Source organism: Cebidichthys violaceus, unplaced genomic scaffold, assembly GCF_023349555.1.
Source record: "Cebidichthys violaceus isolate CVI_PGR_0920_01 unplaced genomic scaffold, fCebVio1.0.p SCAF_5, whole genome shotgun sequence".
Lineage (NCBI taxonomy): Eukaryota > Metazoa > Chordata > Actinopteri > Perciformes > Stichaeidae > Cebidichthys > Cebidichthys violaceus.
Window position 1 is genome coordinate 6264494 of NW_027176705.1, and position 23350 is coordinate 6287843.

The 23350-nt window shown below is 40.8% G+C and overlaps 1 protein-coding gene across 1 annotated transcript; it reads right to left on the minus strand.

Annotated features, from left to right (window-relative positions):
* Positions 1 to 4893: 4893 nt before the first annotated feature.
* On the minus strand, positions 4894 to 22916 carry cenpf (centromere protein F). The gene is made up of 38 exons (XM_068730643.1): positions 22889 to 22916; positions 21954 to 22124; positions 21630 to 21755; positions 21357 to 21427; positions 21049 to 21185; positions 20690 to 20781; positions 20344 to 20611; positions 19949 to 20151; positions 19666 to 19791; positions 19438 to 19566; positions 18994 to 19116; positions 18701 to 18836; positions 18485 to 18614; positions 18089 to 18368; positions 17599 to 17805; positions 17175 to 17383; positions 16724 to 16853; positions 16059 to 16337; positions 15353 to 15940; positions 15055 to 15228; positions 14007 to 14836; positions 13675 to 13889; positions 13426 to 13564; positions 13189 to 13330; positions 12873 to 12984; positions 12287 to 12534; positions 12071 to 12179; positions 11634 to 11839; positions 11180 to 11398; positions 10659 to 10802; positions 10250 to 10439; positions 10066 to 10163; positions 9928 to 9969; positions 8571 to 9707; positions 8331 to 8460; positions 7300 to 7977; positions 6938 to 7053; positions 4894 to 6036 (listed from the first exon to the last, which is right to left on the minus strand). Exons 2-38 carry the CDS (start codon positions 22113 to 22115, stop codon positions 5875 to 5877), a joined length of 8487 nt encoding a protein of 2828 aa, XP_068586744.1. The 5' UTR covers positions 22116 to 22124; positions 22889 to 22916; the 3' UTR covers positions 4894 to 5874.
* Between the last annotated feature and the right edge of the window lie 434 nt (positions 22917 to 23350).

Here is a 23350-nt window from a genome sequence, read left to right on the forward strand (position 1 = left end):
GTGGTCTGATGAGTGTGACTGGCCAGTGGTAGCAGGTCTTATGATGCATGAGATAAAGTTATCAAAGCAGGAAGTACACACCAGAATCAACAGCACACAGTCAGACAGATACAGTACAATGACTCATTTCACCATGATATTGTCTCCATAGTAAGAGCCCATCTAGCCAGCCAAGCTACTCCCGTAAAACTGTAAATCCTAAATTAAAAGTTGTTTTTACACTAATTTGTACGGAATAAAATAAGGAGATATAACATGTTAGTGAGCTCTAGGGTTGCTGTTTATTTTGTTTAACTTCGGACAGAGCCAGGCTAGCTGTTTCCATCTGCTCCCAGTCTTTATGCTAAGCTAACTAGCTGCTGGTTGTAGCTTCATACTTAAGAGGTGCATGGTATTCTCATCTAACTCTCTGCAAGAAAGAAAATAGAATATTTTGAAGACTGCATTAAAACATGTCTGGGGGGTAGTAGTAAAAAGTAAAGTAAAAAGCAGTAGCTTGTTGCAGTGAGACAGAAATAAATTAAAAATTCAAGAAAGGCACATGCCTCGAAATACATGTAGTCTAAATAAATGCTCGACCCTTTGCATTTTCTCTATTTAAAATAAGATAACTTAGAACTTTATTAATTCCAAAGGAAATGTTTGCTAGTGATTGATCAAACAGTACAACAACAAAAACAATAGAGTGTATATATATATAAACAATAGAGTAATACATATTATTTGTATAAGAAGTAATACTCACACCAGTACAAATGGCAACAAGAGTACAATACATTTAGTAAAATAAGTTAACTAAAATAGAAAATCCAAATTACAACAACATATGAATAAAAAGAAGTGTGTGAGAAGTAATATTAAGACCATTGCCCAATAGAAATGTAATATTGTGCATGATATTGAGAGTAGTATTGGCAATGATATTGGAAGTACATCTTTTTTATACAGAGTCTAGTGTAATATTATGATATATATATATATATATTTATGCCACTAAACAGCACATTGCCTATCCTCTGGTCTTATGTGAGGACTTTTGTGTGCATCATTAAAAAAATAGCATGGTCAGTTTTCAGTATACTACACAATTTCTCTCTAAAACTTTGAAAACTGTTCGCAGTGAGGTCATTGGGCAGTGGAACAACCTCACCTACCCCTCGTCCATTCAGCCACCTCAAGATTTTGGATTTAACAGTTTCTGAAATTCCCATGACACCCATTATTTTTGCCCATCTATGAAAATATTTTAAAAAAAATGTACTTCACCCACAATTTATTGGGCATATGCCACATGCAAGTGTAGCAGTTAACATTCTTAAGTTCTTCTGCTATTATAAGAGCTAATAAATGGTATAATGTTTCATCTTGTACAGTGTATCTCTTAGTATATACGTACCCTCTTCAGGTCCACTGAAGGTTTTTCTAATTGTCTGATATTGTATCTATAGTTTTGGCCAGTAAATGTTTCTACAACTTCAAATTTACAGAAAGCTCACAAGCAGAGAGGACTGGTATTTATCTTCTTTGCCTTTTTGCCACAGCTCTATAATTGTATCACAAGTCTTTCAAAATAATTTCCCTGGAGGAGGTTAATGTTTGAAAACATTTTAACCACAGAAGTCAGATGAACTGAAGCGTCTAGAGGCATTTATGTTGTTCTAACCATCTTTGCTATGTTAAAAATAGCTCGTTTTCTGTGTGAACATTTAACATTATATTTTAAACCAAGAGGAGGCGGTGAGTTCAGAGAGGAAATCCTGTGAGGGTTATATGTGCTGTAGCTTCAGTGTTAAGGGTTGTCCTTTATTTCCTATGCATTTGTAAGAATTCTTCTTCAATCTAGTAATTTATTAATTATTTTTCAATCTGAGATCATTCATTATCTTCTCTTCGTCTCTCCACTGGTTTCCAGCCTAGAAACTCTATTCTCACAAACGATTCAGACACGTTAACAGTCTTCCTTTCCCACAACCTCAACAGGACGTGTGCTTCATTTAACCTGCCGCAGATGCAAGGTGTTGGTGCGGATGTAAGCATTTCTTTTTAGCTTTTCTTGGGTTTGCATGTGATGAATTGGGGTGCTTTAGAGCGGAACTGCACCAATTTTCTATTTACTAGACACAAAGAGTACTACTCAGCTTGTCATGTGATGTTTTGTGTGACTGGAGGAGCTTGTCAAGTCTGAGAAAATGACAGAGTGACTTGACATGAGGTACCTCAGTTACAGCTTGGAGATTATGCACTTTTAAGGGAAAGCCTGCATTATCAATCGGTTGCATTAAATTGAAATTAAAATTATTACAGATTATCAAAGAAATTTAACTTTTTTTATAATTTATGGCATGGTAACTATGTTATACTGCACAAAAGACATTTTTTTGTTATCTCTGCTTTTAGCCATGATTGTGCTGTTTCCATAAAAGTACAGTACTTCTATATTGCGTGAAAATCAAGGCCACAAAGAGTAAAATGTGTCAGGAGCCAAAAATGCCCCAAAACTACTTGGGGTTCAGATGGTTAATACATATTTTACTAATGCTTTATAGATCAGTTAAAAGCCTTTGATAATAACTTATCATTGCTGGTCAAACAGTCATTGATATTCATTTATCTACAAAGCCTAAGTTAATAATGTATTAACTATTGATAAAGCTAAAGATAACTGCTTATAAGCCCTTCATAACAGGTTACTTGATAGTGCTACCCATGTGGTACGTTGCTACGTCCATATTTATGCCTCACTTCCACTTAAAAAGCCACCTGTGGGTTATATTTTAACATTGCAGATTACATGACTTAGTTTTTTTTTAAGTAATTGAAATGCACTACCATTAGTTCATCTCTTCGTTTTGTCTCTTCCTCTCTGTCCTGTTCATACAAACTGGTCTACACTTCCTGTCAGTGACTCCCTCTGGCCCTGAGAACTGCTGCTTACACAGTGTTGCCTGGTGAAGAATGGGACAAATCATGCATACAGCAGGGGGATCGACGGTCAGTCAGTCTGTCAGTTTTAAAGACAGACACACACACACACATGCATACACAAACACACACTCTCCAGTCTGAGTGCCAGTGATAACACAGCTCAGCGGACCCATCTCCTCATTTCCCGTGTCCTCGTCCAGAGTTGGTTCTGGCACTGCAGCTTCCGCTAACAGCTCCAGCCAGAGACATCAGAGCAGGACAGTGTCCGCTCTGAGGTGTGTGACTGTGTCGTCTCCTCTCTGTTCCCATAACCCAGCATGCCTGCCGCCCCCTCACCCACTGCCAGGCTTGTAAAGAGACGGGAATGCATGAGAGTGAATTAACAAACCAGGTGTGTGTAAAAACCTCAGCGATGCTCCAAGAAGACACTGATAAATGTCTCTCATGTCCCATCTTAGCGTGTCCTTACATGCTCGCACAAGAACAAGAGGTCAAAAGGTCCGCACTCATCAATACCTCAAATGCTAACATCTATGCACCAGAGATCAATTGTATTGATTCAAAGCTCAGTGTTCCTTAGACACAACGTTAGGGTTCACCCAAAGAAATCAATAATTTCCGGCGTTTCACATTAGCCACAGCTCCAATGAGTTTGTATAGTCACAGTCAGCATGAAGGGCACTTAAGGTAATAAGTGTGGCATACTGATGTGCTACAAGCTGCTTTCAATCAAAAGGTGAACGTCTAAAATAAGAGCGTAAATCGCTTTCTGTGCTGTAGAAACATGATCTTTAAAAATGTCATCATGAAGTATAAATGTAGATGTTACATTCCCCACTGGATGGACATCCTGTGCAGTGAGTAAACACATGGGTCTGCTAGAAATGGGAGTTATGACAGGATTGTATTTAGTTCTGATTTCAGCTATGTGTTACTGGTTTTCTGTTAAGTTGTTTCAAATGTAACAGCTGTATTTAAACTGCGTCTCTAACAGAGTATGGTGGGACTTAATCTTAGTGCTGTAGTTGTTCCTGAGGCCAGCTCGATCACTTTAATACCACAGACAAACAGAATCACTGTACGACTACTTCACTCCATCATGAGGCTATTAGTTTACTTCCCAATAATTACACAATGCACCTCCTTGTGTCCTTTCTGATCAAATTCTGTCAATTTGATGTCTGCATGAGGAACTGCTTTGTTAAAAAAGGCTGAGAGCCACTGATGCATCCTCATCAGCAACGCCATTGCCAACCAGATGTTAAGGTGGACTGGAAGGAGATCACTGTGGCCCAATGTCCCACAGGACATGAAAAAAATGGAAGATTATATATGTTGACTCTAAAGTTCAAAATAAAGTTCCGATCAATTATACTATACATTTATTAGTTCACAGCAAAACGCTTCTCAGTGTAAGTTTTTATTATTTAGGTGAACAGTTTCAATAACGTACTTTCTTTTACACGTCATCCTCATCTATTGGACATGTACGGCCACTTTATTGTTATGCAGCATGAATAAAATGTACTTTCTAAACTTTCTCAATGAAAGTCAAATGGGCATTCAGATTACCATCTGTGGAGCCCACAGGTTTCTGGGAAGGTAAAGGCATTTCAAAGTCAATTTGGCATTCTGAAAAATAACCAAAACTTCTTTAATGAATTTAACAGTTGCTTATGCAGAATTTATGCTTTTCACTTTTAATTCAGTTTACGATTTCTTTCTTTTCTTACTCATTTCTAGTGTCTATTTTGTGTGCCACACTCAGTCATCATTCTGCAGTGCACACGTCAAACATCTTTACTCCATTTGGCTCAGGTTCTCCACCTTGTGGTAGCAGAGTTTACCGTGTACTAGTATTGCAGCTACATACATACTGGTGTGTGCTTACTCAACCATACTTCCTGTAATTTCCTATATCTTGAGATATAGACTCCCATGTGTATGCAACAAAGAGACCACACAAGCTATGACGCAGTTAAAGTTTAGTATAAAAAAGGGCAATTAACTATGTACAATGATCAGTGACATTTAACTACATAGACACAAAAAGCAAATCTACATTCAATACGTTCTGCAAAAATTAGTAAGAAAGAAAAAAGTTCAAAGAAAACTTTGATTTCTTGACTTCAACGATAAAAATATCTAGAAAATATCAAAAATCTACAAAATCTTAGCCGCCATTAGCCATCAGTTAATATGTTACAGAGCAGATAGAGGACACATAGTTGTATATCATCTACCATGTAGAAAGTTCAAGACATCTCTCAAAGACAAGAACAGTACAAAGGAAAACAAAGTAAACGAGTGGTAAAGGCAAAGAAACTGTTACAAAGTAAAGTCACGAAGAAAGAGAAACAAACAAATGTGGCTTGTTTACATTCTGAAGCGTCACAAAACAATCTTTGCATTTATTCATTGTAAAACAATAAAACGGCAAAATACCTATCTGACATTTCAAAGACAGTTTCATTAAAAATCGCTTTAAAAAAAAATAGTGCTTTGAAGAATATCAGCACTTAGAGAGTAACCCACTCATCTTTAACCTGCCTCATCATCATACTTTGGTTAGTGATTTATTGTATTTCTCACTTTAAGACACCAACAGAAAATGAAATTGTAGTTATGTCTTTTGCAGTCCTGGAAGAAAGTGATCTAACAGGAAACGTGAGTGAGTGAGTGAGTGAGTGAGTGAGTGAGTGAGTGTGTGAGTGTGTGTGTGTGTGTGTGTGTGTGTGTGTGTGTGTGTGTGTGTAAGAGAGAGTGAGCGAGAGAGAAACACCTACACACACACTCCCAACTCCCCACCAAAGAAAGAAAAGTGTTAAGAGTTTACTTATAAAATAAACGTGTCTTTAAAAAAGGATTAATATTTTGTGCATCTATGAGTGTGCATGTGTATATTATTTAAAAATCAATGCCAGACTATATATGTGTGTGCGCATCAATCTACTGGACATGACAGTTGCCTTCTTGTTCTTGCTCGTTCTGCTCCGGTGTGTTGTGGAAACTCAGAGACCGATGCGTAAGTTTCTCCTCGTCACTCGGGGAGACACACTTCCTGTTGGAGCTCTCTGCAGAAGGACTCTGGAGGAGAACGAACCCCAACGCCTGTGGATGAAGAGCAAGATGAGACAGATGACCACATTAAGAGAGTAAAAGAGAAAAACACAACAAAGTAGAAAAAGAATTTGTGAATTACACACACTAGAGGATTGCACGTGGAAACATGCCTGTTCAGAAAGGACAGAATGATTGGCGGTATTGCTGCTCATAGACAACTTCACACTTCGCTACCGTGGGTCTTGAGCAATACATCTGCCATGACATAATTGTGTCACACACCCAAGTCACGGCCACTCAGAAACACCGGTGAAATACACTGAGTAGATGTATACATTTCCAAATAGGCATATTAGTCGCTTGCTTTGAGACATGACCATTGCTGTTATAAGGTATGGCATGGATTTAATTATTGGAGGTATTTTAACTACCGGAATGTTACAAGTTATTCCGGCAAAAACATACACAATCTGAGTGTTTTCCTGTCGGCTATCCATTCCTGCTCGTTGATCAGGGAAGTGAAGAGAGTTCAATAGATTCAGTATACAGCAGCAAAATTTTACTGCAATCAGAATGATCTGTGGCCTGTAAAGGCCCACTGCGGACGACATGCTCGACTCGGTCTGCAGAGCCCTGAAGCCCCGCCCCCACTGCTGCACAGAGCACCGTTCGCTTGTTTATTCAAATCTTATGTATATTGAATGAGTCTTGTGTCCAAATTGCACAAAATTCAACAATGTATGTCCTTGGATCCCCAGCGATATACGTAGATCGGATGAATGATGCTCGAGAAAGGCAAAGGACATACCCTCATACAGTAGACAGAGATTGCTTGCTTTTATAGTTTGATGTTAAGACACACCGTCATACAGCATGGGGTCAATACATAAGTACGTGTACATAAGTGTGTGTGTGTGTGTGTGTGTGAGAGATGGTTGCTGCTGCTCACCTTGCCGTCAGATGCAGAAGCTGTCTGTCTGGCAGCCAGTCGAGGACTGCAGCGCTTCACTGTGGTTCTCCTCACGATGAATGGACTGGCCTCCCCCAGTGGAATGTCAGCAAAACCTGTTAGAGTACAAATAATGACTTGAGAGCAGGTTACTGGTGCTTACTTCCTAAAAATACTTAATTCTCTCCATCGATGAAGCTAATCACACTCCATCCCACTAGCATGAGAGACCAGACTGATCATACTAGGACTCGCACTTCAATACACGGCACATGAAAACACATGAAACTAACTACTAGTGCCTTTCTTTCTTGATGGTGAACTACAGTTGAGGCTAAATTTGATCACCAGCCAAAATGTACCTCTCTGCACCAGCTCAGGAAGTCCCTCTGGTTTGAACTCATCGTCTTTCTGTTCAGCTCTTGGTTTAGGTGTAGTTGCTGCATTGGCTTTGATCTTCTTTGTCAGGTTGATCAGGGCCTCCTGGGCACTGTCTTTGTTACTGATGTCACGGTGACCTCTTTTCACTGAAGACGAACCCTGAGGAGACCTCTGAGGTGTTGAAGGAGCAATGTTCTCCGTGTTGACAGACGCTTCTTCCTGGTGTTTGGAGGAAGACTTCCTGCCTGATCGCCGGCTAGAGGGGATTTTAGCTTCGTTAACACGGTGGCTAGCAGTGAGCTGCTCCAGCCGGGTTGTCAGTGCATCATTAGTCTCTTCCAGTTTGTGCACTTTAACCATCAATCCGCAGTATTTCTCAATGCTCTCATCTGCCTCCATGCTTTTCTCCTCCAGGAGTTTATTCAGTTCATCCAACTCACTCTTCATCACCCCCAGCTCTGAGTTTCTCTCTTCCAACTCCTTCTTCGTTCCATCGAGGGCAGCCTCAAGTTCTTCCACCTCCTTCGTTCTTTCTTCTGCCTCCACCCTCTTCTGCTGCAGGGCAGCGTTCAGCTCTTCTATTTCCTTCTTTCTTTTCTCAGCCTCTATCTTCAGCTGGTTTCCCTGAGTCTGCACCTCCTCACTGCTCTTTCTGTCACCTGTAACAAAAATAATTACATTAATAGAATTAGTCAGCTGCATCTTCTAGGGATTTAATCTCCATGTTTTCAGGGCAAAATGCAGGTCTTTGCATTGAAGTCAAATTAACCAATCTAACCGTTTACTTTACTTTCACTCTATTGTATTATGCTTTACAAACCATTTTGGTAAACGCACCACAGCATTTTGTTTCATATGATTATATTGGCCTCTGTCTGGAATTAGTTTGATTTTGGATTAATTTAAAAACGCAAACGGATGTCTGTATCCAGATTGAGAATTGTGGTCGGTCCCGATTACCTCAACTTCAAGTCAAATAATTATACCAAAACACTTCAATGTGTTTCCACACCTGAGCTGTTTAACATCTCTTGCTTCTCCTGCTCCAGCTGTTTGCAAGTCTTCATCCAAAGACCCATCTTGCTCAGGGCAGAGTCTCTCTCTTTAGACAGACGAGCGGCCTGAGACGTTACCTTTGACACCTGAAGTGGACAGAAAGAAAATATTTAGTCATGAGAAAATACAATAAAACAAGATGTCACTATATCGGTCTCGTATGAAGGGTATTTTCAAAATTCACAATTTTGTGTACCTGCTCACTGAGCTGTGCAGCAGACAATTTGGATGCTTCCAACTCCTTCTCTATGGCGGCAACTGTAGACTGAAGAGTCTGTTGGGCTTCTGTAAGTTTCTCTTTCTCTTCTTCTGCTCGTTGCTTCTCTTGTTCCATTGAAGAAAGAGCTGACGATAGGTTATTTTTCTCCACTTCAATCAAAGAAAGGGAAGACTGCAATTCTTGTTTTTCAGCGTCTAACATCTGTTTTTGCTCCTCTATTCTTTTCTTCTCTTCCTTTAATGAAGAAAGAGTTTGTTGCATTTGACATTTCTCCTCTTCTATCGAGGAGAGACTGGACTGAAGCTTCTCCTTCTCATCGGCTAACACCCCCCTCTCTTGCTCCAGTCTTTCTTTCTCTTCCTCAACAGATGCAAGAGTGCAATGCAGATGATCTCTCTCTTGTTCTACTGAAAACAGGGTTGAGTGCAGTTTCTCTTTCTCCTCTGCCAGCCGGCCATTTTCTTCTTCTAGCTGTTCTTTTTCCACCGTGATAGACGAGATGGATGTTACGGCGGCGTGTTTCTGATCTGCCTCCTTCTCCAACATTTCCCTCTCTTCCTCTTTAGCTTTTATGAGTGTTTCAAGCTCCTTAATTTCTTCTTCCAAAGCCACAATACTGGTCCTCAGGTTACTTCTCTCTTTCTCCCACTCCTCTCCCTGAGAGCGAAGCCTCTCTCCTTCTGTCTCTCGCTCCTCCAGAGACGACTGCAGAAACATTTTTTCGTTCTCCATCTTCACCAGCAGAGACTGCATCTTCTCGTTCTCCCCTTCGGTTTCTGCACTCTTTTGTGTGACGGAGATCTCTCTCTGCCGAGAGGCCAACAGCTGTGCCTGGAGGTCATCCATTTGACTCATAAGCCTTTCTGCTTCCTCTCTCATTCCTTTCTCTAGCTCTTCTACCCTGCACTTCTGTTTTTCCTCTTCCTCTCTTCTATCCAGCTCGGCCCTCTCCAGCCCCCTCTCCAGCCCCTCCTTAGCGGCCTTCAGTTCTTCTATCTCTCTGTTTTTTGTCTCCAGCTCTCTCTCCATGTGTTCTTTCTCAGATCTAAGGTTTTCCAGCTTGGCAGAGAGCTCTGATAGTTTCTTGCTGAGCTCTCTCTTCTCCTCCTCCACCTGAGGGTCAGAAGATGGTGACGGTTAAAGAAAAACAGCAGCAGATGAGAAGTATAGAAAGGAAAAGAGCAGCATGAGAGAAAAGGGGGGAGAAGTCAGATCAATATATTGCGTGGTTTACAACAACTGTAATATTTTACTATTATCTCATAAAGAAAAACAATCACACATACATAGCAAAGGGCATCAGATAGCCAAACACAGATGAATATGAATGTACCTTTGTCCTTTCCTCCTCCAGCTCAGCTTTGGCTGTTTCGGCCTGTGTTAAGAGCATAAAACACTTATGAGCCATTACAATCTAAGACGGATGAAATGGTTATTTTTCTCAGACATATACGTGTTTACAACAGAATACCTGTAACACAGCTTCTTCTAGACTTTGCTCTTCGTCTTCCTTCTCTCGCTCCAGAGCATCAATGCGATCTTGCAGCGAGTCAGACTTCCTCTGGGCAGCTAGAAAAGTAAAGAGTCACAATTAGACCGACAGCAAGTCACAAAACTCAAGAGGGTATGTCATTTCTGAGGATGTTAAAAGCCACCTTTGAGGAGTTCTCCCATCTTCTTTTTCTTCCTCTCGTCCGACTCTATGCGGACCTGGAGCTTTTCAATACCAGTCCTCATCTGCCGGACCTCGTCTTGTGTCGAGTTCAGACGAGAGGCAATCTCTCCTTTTTCAAGTAGAGATGACTCCAGAGACTGTGAGAGACGGCAAACTTCTCCCTCTAAAGCCTGGAGGAGAAACGAGGAGGATCAGAAACTAAAGAACATCTGAATCATCTGAGGGTGTATTGGTCCAACCACTCTTTACTAAAAGTGTGCTAACTTTAAATGCTTTTTAAAAACACAAAACTCTTTACTTTGTTTTTAAACTAACAAGATAAAAGGGAAAGTTTTGTGAAAACGGGTTCTCTGAGGAAACCCAACCTCAACCAGATATAACCCCCTCACCTGTATCTTGCCGACCATGGACTCAGTGTTTTGATTGGCCGAGGTGTGGTCTACTGTGATCTTGTCCAGCTGGCTCATAAGCTCCTGTCTGTCTCCACTCTGTTGGGATATTGCCTGTTCCAGTGCTTTAATCTGTTCCAGCAGCTTTAGAGAAGAAAAGAGGAAGAAAAGGGAATTAGCTCTCTAATCCTTTCAATGTCAACATATTTCACCACATGACATCTTCTTTCAGATCCCATCAGAAACAATGTTAAATTAAACTATTGTTCACTTTGGCTATTAACATATCTTTAGCTGCACAGTTATGATTAGGATACAAATAATAAGAATGTGCAGATATGGTGAAGATAAGATGAATAACTTTGAGTTTTCATTAGCCATTTAGCCAATAGAATCAAACAGGCTCTAATTATTATTAATGAAGCCAACTCTAATTAAAAGCTTATTTTGACTCGTATCACATGAGTTGACTTGAGGAACTGTGCACAAGTCCCAGACCCTTGAATGTTACATGTACATACCTGCTGCCTCTCGGTCTTCAGCTTCTCCATGCTGCTCTGCAGGGCTTCATACTCCTTCCTCCCTGCTCTGATGTCATCCTCCAGGATGGAAATCAGGCTTCTGGTGTCACAGTTAGTCTTCTCCAGACTGTGAAGTTTCTCTCTCGACTGGCCCAAACACTGGTTCAGGTCATCCCGCTCCTCGGTGCAGGACACAAGTTCAGACCTCAGCTGGGTTGTCTGGAGAAATAGAAAGATTAGGAACAGTTCTGGCACACTGAATGATCAGTAAGGTTAAAAAACACACCATGTTCACTAATGTATCGCTGTTGTCTAGTTTTTGGACAAGGAAAAACAAATGCTTGAGCCGACATATTGGTTTAATTGATTAATCCCTGATACATGCACAGTTATTCAGCTCTTACACATCCAGTATTTTGATGTTTTAGCTCACAAGCTCTTGATGAGTCCTCACCTCTGTTGTAATTGTTTCTATCTGCTGCTCCATGCTGGAACAAGTCCTCCTCTGGGTCTCCTTCTCATCTTCCAGTTTGCTCTTCTCCCCCTGTAAGGTCTCCAGCTCAGACTCCATGCCCAGGATGTGCTGCTCCAGGTTGGCTTTCTCAGAGCGAACTCTCTTCAGCTCACTCTCCTGCTGAAGGAATTTCTCATCCCATCCCCCTACAGAATCAAGGAAAAGATCTGTTAAGATACCAACGTACACATTCCTCCATAAATCCTGCTGTGCCATGACATTTAAGCTGCTGTTAATTTAAAAAATAAACTCAAACTATGCCCGTATTATATTTGTAGGCATTCACAGCCACAAACTTAACATTTAAAACCTTGTTTGACGAAGGTTAAAAATCTGAAAATAATCCCTCATATGCAGTAAGATGGGGCAATATTTACCTTTGGCCATTTCCAGTCCTTCCAGCATCTCCATAACATCCTCCAGCTGGAATTTAGCTGTTTGGAGCTGCAGACTTAAAGTCTCCCTCTCCTCTGACAGTTGAGCCATCTAGAATTGAGTATGCAGTATTAGTGTCAGTTGAATTTAAGTGGCAGTGTAACAATGTAATTTATTATTTAAGTGGTATTTGGCATTCTGCAATCTCTCCCCCCTACCTGGTCAGCAACGACTTTCTTCTCCTCCAAAGCGATCTTCAGCTTATGTGCTGCACCCTGTGCATCCTCCTCTGCCGCATGAAATTTCTCCTCTAAGTTTTGAACTTGGACCTCCAGTTCAGAAGTCAACTCCATTCTCAGTGCGAGGTCAGAACTAAGCAGCTCATACTCTGAGCGGAGGGTCTGGAGTTCTTGTTTTATGGTCGTTTCTGTGCAGTGGTTGAGGTCATCTTGTACCTGGGATGACTCTGATGACAGACAGATTGAATATAGACAAGTTATTTAAACAAAATGTATCTGATTTAAAACAATACTTCCTAAATCAGCATCAAGTGTCAATTCTAAGTCTTTGGAAGTTTAAAATAGGGTGTAATGCTCATATTGTCCTCAGCAATAGCCTGTAGAGTTTAAGTTTGAAAAACTTTTGAATCCCAACTGTTATTATAACTAACAAAAGAAAAAATATTTAAGTATTTTTGCAGAAGAAATGAGTCTTTGGTAGTAACTCAGTGAGTGTTTTCTTGGGTTATTTAATTTGCTTTACAATTATCAAAACTGCAGTTATGAGCAACATTGAATAACTCACCTGAGGATTGTAACTGTCTGGTCTCACCAACAGAGGAAGATGGTAGAGAAATATCGCATATTTCAGGTTTACTTGCAAGAACATCTTGAGGACTACTGCTGTCTTCAGGAAGCTGCAAGAAAGAGGACGAAATTCAAACTCTGTCTTCATCAAAACTCAAGTTTACCAGGAACAAAACATGCCTTTCAACTACAGAAATATTAGTAGCAACTAGCAAGTCTTCTGTTTCATAAATGATAAATCAATAAATGAAGTACCCTAAATTTAAACACTTGAAAGCAGCATGACTGAAGGACAAATACACAGTTATAATTACCCGATCGAAGAGTTGCTGTTGATGCTGCTCCTCGGTAACCTTCGTATCGGCCACACGTGCCTCCCTTTCCTCGTCCAGTTGTTGGACCATCTCTTGTTCAGTGACTTCCTCCTTGAACACCAGCTCTGTCTCACTGCCAGGGCTGAGGGAGATATAAACGTATTTATCACATAATACAACACATACAAAAGCACATAATTGTGCATTTGTGCTTATTATTAAAAAAACTCATTATACCTGAAAGTCTCATCCGACTGATGGGAAAGTTGACCCGGTTCAGCTACCATTGGGCTCAGCTGTTCCTTTACTGGAAGAGACTCAGCATTGATGCTTGTGTCAAGTGTTGGCTCTACGTCAGTCTGTCCTGCTGCTTCTGCTGGGGAAATTAATACATTTATTCAGATTTATGGAAGATGTTTAAAAAGGAAAATCTTATTAAGTAAAAAAAAAAAAAAAAAAGAAGAAGAAGTTTTGGTTTACACTCACCACCAATATCCATCTCCTCAGTCTCCATGTGGCTGATTTTTTCTCCTGGCTCCTTCTGGGTTCCCTGTGATCCTGAGAGCTGCTGTATGAGGCTATGCTGTTGGCCCACCTGCTCCAGCAGTGAGTCGTACTGCTGCTTGAACACAGTCAGCTCCTTCTGTAAGCACGCCAACTTCTGATGCAGTTCTGCCTGCTCCGCCTCAAACTGTTGGATCCTGTCAACATGAAAGTGATGCTATTAGAATTCCAGCTAATATTACAAGTAAAAACAAAAATAAAGAAACTGAAAAATGTAGCTATGGTGACTCATAAAAAATAAATATGTACGGTACCTCTCTCTGTTCTCCTCCTCTGTCCTCTTGTCCTTCATCTCGAGCAGCTCTCTAAGTGAAGCTACCTCTTCTTCGTGCCTTTCTATTCTTTCTTGTAACTGCAGCTTCTCTTCAGTTATTTGATTCACACTAGATTGTAGTTTGACGTTCTCTTCAGTCAGCTCATTATAGTTACCCTCCAGCTGAAGCTTTTCCTCAACTACTTGATTCAAATTAGTGACAGAGTTATTTCTCTCTGAGATTAGCTCAGTTAGTTTAGCCTCCAGTTGGGATTTTTCCTTGTTTATCAGACTGAGGGTTATATCTAGTTGGGCTTTCTTCTCGAGAACTTGTCGAAGGGTCGATTCAGCTTCCTGTTTCTCTACAGTCATCTGATCGATCTTCTGCTTTTCTTTAGTTAACTGCTGAATGTTGCTCTGCAGTTGTTTGTTCTCCTCAGACAGCTCGTCTAAACTGGCTTCCAGCTGTTTCTTCTCTGCATTGACTTGAATCACCTCGGTTTCGACTTGCTCTTTTTCATTTCTTAACTGTTTCAAAGTAGTCTCAAGGTTGTTTTTCTCATGTTGTAACTGCTTAAGATTATGCTCTTTGTCCTCAATTGCCTGCCTGAGAGTTGTCTCTAACTTGATATTTTCTTCTGTGGTCTGGCTGAGTTTAGACTCTAAAGCAGCAACATTTTCCTCCAGCTGCATTTGTTTGACACAATCCTCTTCCAGACGAGTGATTTCACAGCTCCTTTCCATCAGCTCCTCCTTAGCTGTGACATACTGTGTCTCCAGCACTGAGTTCTGAGATTGGACCTCCTCTAACCGGGTTTCCAAGACAGACACCTGAAAAGGTTTTTAGAGTTTAGATTGAATCCAATCAGGGCTGTTTCTTCTCTACAGAGCAAGCGGAGCTAGTAAAGATGATGACAATGTATAAAATCAGGCAGTTGTGAGACACATGGAATGTGTTAAAATATTGAGCTCCAAAAAATGATCAAAATGAATCTCAACACTAAATCTAGCTTCTCTGGCACAAATGATGTTGATCTCTTGGGCTCTACCTGAGCTTTGCTGTCCTCCAGCCTGGCCTCCATGTCAGACATCTGAGTTTGGTTGTGAGCGAGCTGAGCCTCCAGTGACTCTATGGTTCCCTTCAGCTCCTCCACCTGACTGTCAAAGGAGTTCATGACCGTCTCGTTGTCCTCCAGGTCCATTTGCAGCATCTCCAGCTGGACCTTAATGTGAAGAATGACACAAATACAGCAAATTATCTAAAATAAATTACTCATCAAACTTTGTTTTAAGACTACCTCTTCTGACCTACCCATTTGGTACCATAAGAATCAAGAATCAACCAACCTTGATTTTGTTCATGGCGACCATCTTCTCCTTCAGGAGATCTGATGCTTTGGCCTGCTCTGCCTCTGATTTATTCAGCTTCTCCTTCAGACTCTTTATTGTGTTGTCTCTCTCTTCTAAGCCGTGTGACGCAGCCGACAGAGTCGTCTTCATGCTCTTGATCTCCTCCCGCCGAGAACTTGCTTCCGTTTTAGCAGCAGTCACAGATTTTTTAGCGGCGTCAAGCTTCTCTTTAAGAATCTTCTCTTTGTTGCGGAAATTTTCCACATCTAAAGCATGACTCTCTTTGTCTTTGTCCGTCTTCTCAGTGAGTTCTTTGACTTCTTTCTCCAATGTAAAGATCAGATTGACTTTCTCAGTAAGGGTGTTCTCCAAACTGCACTTGACTTCAATAGTGGAGGAGTGACTCCTCTCAAGAGCTTCGAGAAGCTTTTTAAGGTCAGCATGGGACTGGTTGACCACGGCCAGTTCATTCTTCAAGACTGGAAGCTTCTCTGTTGCATCTTTGCTTGCTGATAGCTCCTCTTCCAAAGAAGATATCTGCTCCAGAAGGTTGTCGATCTTCTCAGTACGAACTAGCTGGAGGTTCTTTATAAGAAATAGATTTAAGTTTATTATTTGTAACAAGCACAGAGGATGATATACACAGTATTAGAAAATATGTAAAACTAATAAAACATAATACATTTTTAGTGCAATATTTTACCTCAGCCTCTTTCTTTGTCTCTTGAAGTGCATTTTCCAGCTCAGCCTTTTGTTTCTCCAGAGACAAAATCTGAGCTTCGGCCTCTCTGAACTGCTTCTCCTGCTCTTCTGTGTGGCTCTGTAGCTCTTTCAGTTCATCCTCTAAGTGTTTAAGCTCTTCTGATTTCTTATCATGCAACTTTTTGTGTTCCTCTTCACTGTCCGACAGTATCTTTATTTGTTTCTGCAGCTCAGCTCCCAGTTGCTCCTGGACCTTCAGGAACTGGTCCGCTGAGCTGACCTGAATACAAACAGAACAACTATAGCTTTTACTGGTTCAGACTAAAGTAAGGAATAATACAACATAATGTAAAAGCATGGGGCATACGATTACAAAATCAGCAGAATAGATTTAATCTGCCACTGAAATTCAAAACACTTCAAAACATTTGTGACAGCAAAGATAGTTTGACCATAATGTACTTGTTGGTTATACGATTATTTTGTTGCTGACAATATATTATCCGTTACAACATCACTAAAGTCAGCCAAGAATACCCTTAAAGTTGAATCAACTCAAAAAGAAATGGCAGAATGTGTAAAACAAAAGACTGCTACATATATAAAAAGAATAAATAACTGGTAATGTGTTTATAATGGTTACTGTTGCATTACAGTAAAACAGACCTGGTTTTTGGTGAGCAGCAGCTCTTGCTTAGTCTCCTCCAGCTGAAGCTTAAGCTGCTCGTTCTCTTCAACCTTTGCTGAAACACTCTCTTCACACTGCTTCAGCAGCGCTGCCTTCTCCTCTGCCAACCTGGTGGGGTTCAGACAACAAAGACAGAGAAGTGCATGTTAAAAGCAAGCTACAGTTATTGTTGTTTCCCCAAAGGAAACAATAGGGACACAATGTTAATATCATACTTCTATCATAAGACACTGAAACGTCCCTACGTATTTTATTGTGGCTGTTAGCAATTATCTTTTGAAACCCTGCAATCTCAGGTTGCAAAGTGACACAGTCTCAACAAATACTAAACTTTATGTAGTTTGTAAAGGTAAGATTTATCCCATGGCTGTTGTATTGGAAAAGGAGTTCATGCAAAAATATTAACTAAACATTAAATAAAACTCCCACCTGGTAGTTTGCTCTTCTTGCTGTGCAGTGACTTGAGTGAGGCTCTCCCTTAGCTGGCTGATCTCCACTTGGCTCAACTCGATGAGCTGGTCTTTGGAGCGAGCCAGGTCGCAGGCTGCCTGGTGTTCGTCCTGCAGCTCTATGTTGGTCCTCTCGGCCTGCTCTACTCGAATAACTTCCTTTTGCAACTGCAACTCCAGACCTTTGACCTATTCAGATTAAAGAATAAGCACCAGACCAACTTCAATCAATGGCTCTTCGTTGTTTTAGGTCCAGTCATATTTTAAAGTGTTATTATTGTTACCGAGACCAAAATCAAAAAGTACATTGTAAGTCAATGATGCAGAGAAATTGTTTATCATCTAATTTCATTACAAATTAGCAAGGAGGTATGCAATATTTAAAAAACCATACAATAAATCACCTGTGCTTCAAGCTGAGCCACTTGCACAGCAACATTCTCCAGGTCTTTGGTGTGCTTCTGTCCGGCCTCGGAGAACTTAGACTGCAGCTCGTTGTACTGATGCTCCCTTTCTTCCAATTCTGTGCTCTTGTTGAGGAGTTCTCCCTTCAAGGAATCAATGTGAGCAGACATGCCGGCCTTGTCTCCCTCTATGCTCGTGAGCTGCTTCTGCAATAGCAAGTCGAAATGTGTCAGCCCACAGAATTAATGACAATAGTTACAATACAACACATCCTACAATGATTTTCACATGAAATAGACTTTCTGTGCTACTTACACTTTCTAAATTTGTTATCATAAATAAATAATTTGTAAGTTCAAAGCAAACCTCAAATCTAAATATAGATTTTGGGGTACACAACTAAACAAACAGGTTATTTCAATATGCAAGCTTATCAATTTTTCCTAATCCATAACTCAAGTGAATATATTGGGAACCACAGCAGCGTACCTTAACGATATCATTAGCCTCATTCAGCGAGATGAGGCTGTTCTCCAAGTTGCCAATTTTGTCAGTGAGGTCTTTTTGCACAGCCTCAGTTTCATTAATCAAGGTCTCCTTTACTTTCTTCCACTCCAGCAGAGCTTGATGTTCTTGTTTCAGTTCCTTACTCTCACTCTGACTCGCAGTGAGGTTGGATTTCAGCTCTTGGCTTTCGTTCTCTTTCACCGTCAACCTGTTGGTCAACTGTTCTGTCTCTTGCTTCTGTTTCTGCAGTTCACTCTGATATCTACAGTGTGATGAATACATTGAAGAGCATGTTAATTATCATAGTATATTAAGCTTTTTACTTTTCCTGAAAGTGTGACTGAACTTTCTTCTTTTCTACAGTAAAACTATGCTTACCGGTCAATGTTGGCCTCTGCATCAGAAAGTGTCTTCTTCAAGTTCTCCAGCTCCCGGGACGAAGCCTGAGTCTGCTGCTCCAGTTTAGTCTGCAGTCTCTTCAGCTCATCCGCCTGTCCTTCTGATTTGGCTGAAGAGCAAATGGACAAAAAAATTCAACACTGAGATACTTCTCCAAAATATCTGCTGTTGTTGCCAGTCCTACAGCTAATTTACCTTTAATGTCATCCAGTAATCCCTGGGTGTGTTTGAAGCTCTGGTCTGCGCTCTTCTTCTCTTCCTCCAGCTGAATCAGACGCCTGCTGCTCTGGTCCAGCTGGACAGACGCACTGTTCTTCTCTTTCTGCAGCTCCTGGAGGGAATAAAAAAAAGCAGGGAACATGAGTGACAGTAAAAGATGCTGACAGATAGGGAGGGGGGGAGATGTTTTCTTTAATCAGTTGGAACGGGAACCTCAGCATCAAGGCCAAAAATACAGTATCCAGCATAGTGAAAGCAAAGCAACCCACCTCCATTTTCTTGCGGAGGTCCTGCTCTTTGTTCTGGCTGGCCTGGAGGCTCTGCTCTGACCTCAGCAGTTTCTGTTTTTGCTCCTGTGCCTCCTTCTCCATCTGACTCTTCTGGAAGCACATCTGGACAGAAGCAAGAAAAGAGAAAAAGTTAAGATGAGAAGGGAGAAGTACATACAAGAGCAGAAAGTGAGAAGTGTGACACAAATGTCAAGTGACCTAAACCCTTAAACAAACAGATGATGCAAAAGCTGGAGCTACTTCAACATTCCATTATCTATCAGCAAGATAACAGAAGTAGATGATTCCACCACATCTTGAACTGTATTGCACTCTTCTCACAGCCATCATCAAATGTAATCTGGGTCTGTGTATACTATGCTGACAGTAAAAATATCATTAAGGTTAGCGACACAACACAATAAAAAAGAAAGACAACAGTACCTTCTCCATGTCAGCCTGCAGTACATTGTGGTCTTTTTTGGACTGTTGAATCTCTTGTGTCAGCTTGGTTCTGGTCTGGTTCAACTGCTGGTCCAACGCCTGGTGAGAAGCCTGCAGCTGGGCTAGCTCCTAAATAAAATGAGTCAGAGACAAACCTTTTGAGATTAGAATATTAAAAAGCATCTTTAACCTAATGTGTAATAATGTTATGTATACAAGTTATTGCACCTTTTGACTATCTCTCTCTTGGTCCTTGAGTTTCTGCTCCAGGGCTCGTTTGCAGCTCTCAGCGTTGTGCCTCTGACAGCTCATCTCCTCCGAGACTTGTTTCATCTTCTGCTCGACGGATGAACACTAAGAACAATAAGCAGAAAGGTTGTCATTTACAAATGACAAAAACTCATGTTTTCACTCAGCTTTCCTCCTTTAACTATGTAATCAAGCAGAAATAGAACGAAAACAATATAGCCCATATCAATAAAGTCTTTATGTACCAATTATGGACGCCTACCTTGGCCACAACCAGCTGGTGTTCGTTTGTGGCCTGGCTCAGCTCGTGGCTGGTCTTGGCCAGGTCTCTGTCCCGTTCAGTCAGCTCTTTGCGGGCCTGGTTCAGTTGAGTTTGTAGATCCTGCAGCTTGGAGGCTTGGCTACGAATTTCCTTCTCCTGAGTGGACAGATTCTTTTCCAGTTCTAACACTCGGCAACGCAGCTCTGATGAAGAAAGAGTAAACGTTTAAGTGCTGTGGCTGAACATAAATCAGGATATTTAACTCAAAAGGAGCCAGATACATTTTTCAGCGGTAGTAGATGTGCAAAATAATAAAATGCTCCCTAATATTACACAGGAAAGATACCAAACACTTTATACGGTATGAGTTCCACAACAAATTATAAACAGTCCACCTTGGTTGATTGTCTTCAGCTGATCCATCTGTTGGGAGGATCCACAGGGACTCTGGGCTGCTCTGGAAGAGCTCATCCGCTGGCTGGTTTTAATAGGCGTCTCCTCGTGGGCTTCCCAGAGGGACGTTCCCCGCCTCTTCAGAGGCGTTTCCATTGCATCCTGAGACTGCCGACTGTGGGCCTGATCCTGCCATGGGAAAATGGAAGATCCAGCTTGGCGGGCAGCAATGTCCTTGTGGCTTACAGTGACTGAGGACTGATTCAACAGCTAAAAGAGAATAATTAAGTTAGAGACAACAATTACAAAGAAACAAACCCACATGATAAACACAAGTTAGGTACTTGCCTTAACCTGCAGGACTTTGAGTTCAGTCTCCAGCCTTTTTCTTTCTTCTACCTCCTGGCTGTATTTCTCCTGAAGCTCATCTAGTCTGTTATCTATGGAACACAAATACAATCATCATTTGAGGGCAAACCGAAAAACTCATCCAGAGTCACTCAGATACATGTATCTTTTGCCTATATGCAAAAAAAAAAAAAAAAAAAAGATAAGTAGATGAGAAGCAGCAATATAACTAAAATGTGCATTAATACCACCCTGGCAGGTAAGGATATTTCTGGAAACCAAACAAGAAGAAGTCAAAGAAAAATCTAAAAACATGACACATACAGCAGGGACTGGAGGTTAAAAAAAACCTGAAATACCCTGCTGTCTGTAGGCTGGGACAGGAGCTGGGGTAGTGAAACTTTTCTGTGGAGTAGTGTAGGGCTGAAGCTCAGAGGAAGAGGATGACAAGGACGAAGAGCCAGCAGACTGCGAACGATCCAGTTCATTCTTGTACCTAAGCAGATGGAAAGACAACAAAGAAAGCAGTGTTTTCCATTCAGGTCAAATAGTTTATAACATCTATTCATATTAATCATGACTTACTTAGGACTAATCCCAGGAGCTACATTGTAAATCCACCCTCTCTACTCACGTAAAAATGCCTTTCAACAGACACTGAACTCACTTTTTCAGCTCCTGCTCCAGTCGCTCTATGGTTTTTTTACAGGAGTTAAGCTGACCATCCAGATAGCTCACCTAGGTTTAGGAAAATAATTTAGTCATGGTTTATTTTCTTTTGAAACATTTTAGCTTCATAATGTATTGTTTGTTAGCTTCAAATACATCTGTAAAATATGTATAGTGGCTGTTAATTATCATTCATTTATTGATTGAATGAATTTCAAACTAAAGAGCAATAAACTGCAGAAGATCTTTCTTTCTCAAATCAGTAACGGACCTGCTGCTCCTTGACTCCTAGATCATGGACAACCTTCTGACGGGCTTTCTCCAGAGAGTCACAGGACTCGACTAATGACTGGTTCTCCCTTTTCAGAGCAGAGGTCTCAGTACGTTCACTGTCCGCCTGGAGAAAGAGAAACATGGATCATTAATAAACAGATTGCTATATTAATAATAATTAAAAGAAAAATAGATCATTCCTGTGTCTGTATTCTTTCTGGTAGAATTTCAACTTCTGTTAAGAAAATGCAAAAGTAATTTCACCAAGGGATTCAATACATTTTAATTTATAAACACATCATCCATTACCCTTAAAACTGACCTTTTGTTTCTGTTTTTGTAGGGCTGCCTCTAAGGAGTCCAGCTGGAACTGTTTCTGGTTCCTGTCCTTCTTCACTTTGTCCAGCTGGACTTCCATCTCCTGGATCTTCTGCAGGGCTTTCCCTGGAAGTCCATCCTTCCACTCCTCCACCGCCCAGCTCATGGTCTATAACTGACGAAACGCATGTCAATTGATATGAGGGGGGAAACAATACCAATATGCAAACTGACTGAACAACTTTATTTATGACAATATGATGACCAGTGAGTCACGCTAGCGTCCCTGCTAAGTTCTGTATGTTTTTAGCCTAACAAGAGCACACCAATGAACACTGGACAGGGAAAGTTCAGAAGTACATCACACTGTACTTTAGCGTTGGTTCTGATACCAAATACAGTGAACTAAGTAACGTTATTGTTACACAAAAGCGTTAATGTTAGCTAATACATTAACGTAAACAACAACACGTCTATAAGACTTTGCACTTTTGCAAATGTTAGTTTAACTGTTTGCATTATTTAACTATATTTCACCAACGTTGTGAAGTAAATATCAACGTTAGTTAACGTTAGCTACGTTAGTTACCCGGGGCTAACGTAACGTTAACTAACGTTAATGTTACCACCAGATAAACATACGTCTCAGTAACGTTAACGCCAGATAAACATACGTCTCACATTACCTAACGTTAATGAATTAAGCGTTCATTTGAAGAGACGCTTAAACGTTAGCGGTAACCGTTTCTGTTGGACTTAACGTTAACGTTAGCTGCGTTGAACGTGGTTTTAGCAAAACGTACATTTTTTTATTTCCAGCAAAAATCGACCAGTTAACGGTCGGAGGTAACTAAATGTGTTGTGAAATGACACGTGTTAGCGTTAAGACTCAAATGAATCGCTACACGCGTTAATAAGATTCAAGATAGCTGGACTTACTTTGGGCGCGATGATGCTTCTATCACATACAAACTGTTTTGGGGTGTTTCTTTCGTTGAAAATTCAAACTCCACCGGAGCAAACTGCAAACCCCTCAGCTCCACGCCTATTGGCTACTTCATATTACGTCAGACATACGACGCACCCGATTGGTTGATTTGTGGTAGTCTCGAGGCCCCCATGTGGTGTGACTTTGTAAGTACTCATCCTTCACAGACATACATGCTTCCTATCCTTCTCGTAGCTTTCCTAAAGTATAAGGACCGATTAGGGTAAGAGTTAGACAAATGTTAGGCTGGGAAGACAAGCACGTGGGCCACGTGTGGGACTGTATTTCACATTGGAACTTAAACATTTAAGATGTTCCTTGTAAGATGATGATATAGTAAATCTGTCTTATAGAAGCTCTATGATTTGATGAATTGGTATAGGGGTAGGAGGTGGTGAGGTCCATTGACTAAA

Bases quoted from the DNA above. Each gene is read 5' to 3' on its own strand.
- cenpf (XM_068730643.1), bottom strand. From the start codon at position 22,115: ATGAGCTGGGCGGTGGAGGAGTGGAAGGATGGACTTCCAGGGAAAGCC. The intron at 17,806-18,088 runs GTACGCTGCTGT...TTGCTATTGCAG, and splicing joins AGGCTAATGATATCGTTAAG to AAGCAGCTCACGAGCATAGA. The intron at 7,054-7,299 runs GTACATTTTGGC...GTACTCTAACAG, and splicing joins TCCTGAGCTGGTGCAGAGAG to GTTTTGCTGACATTCCACTG.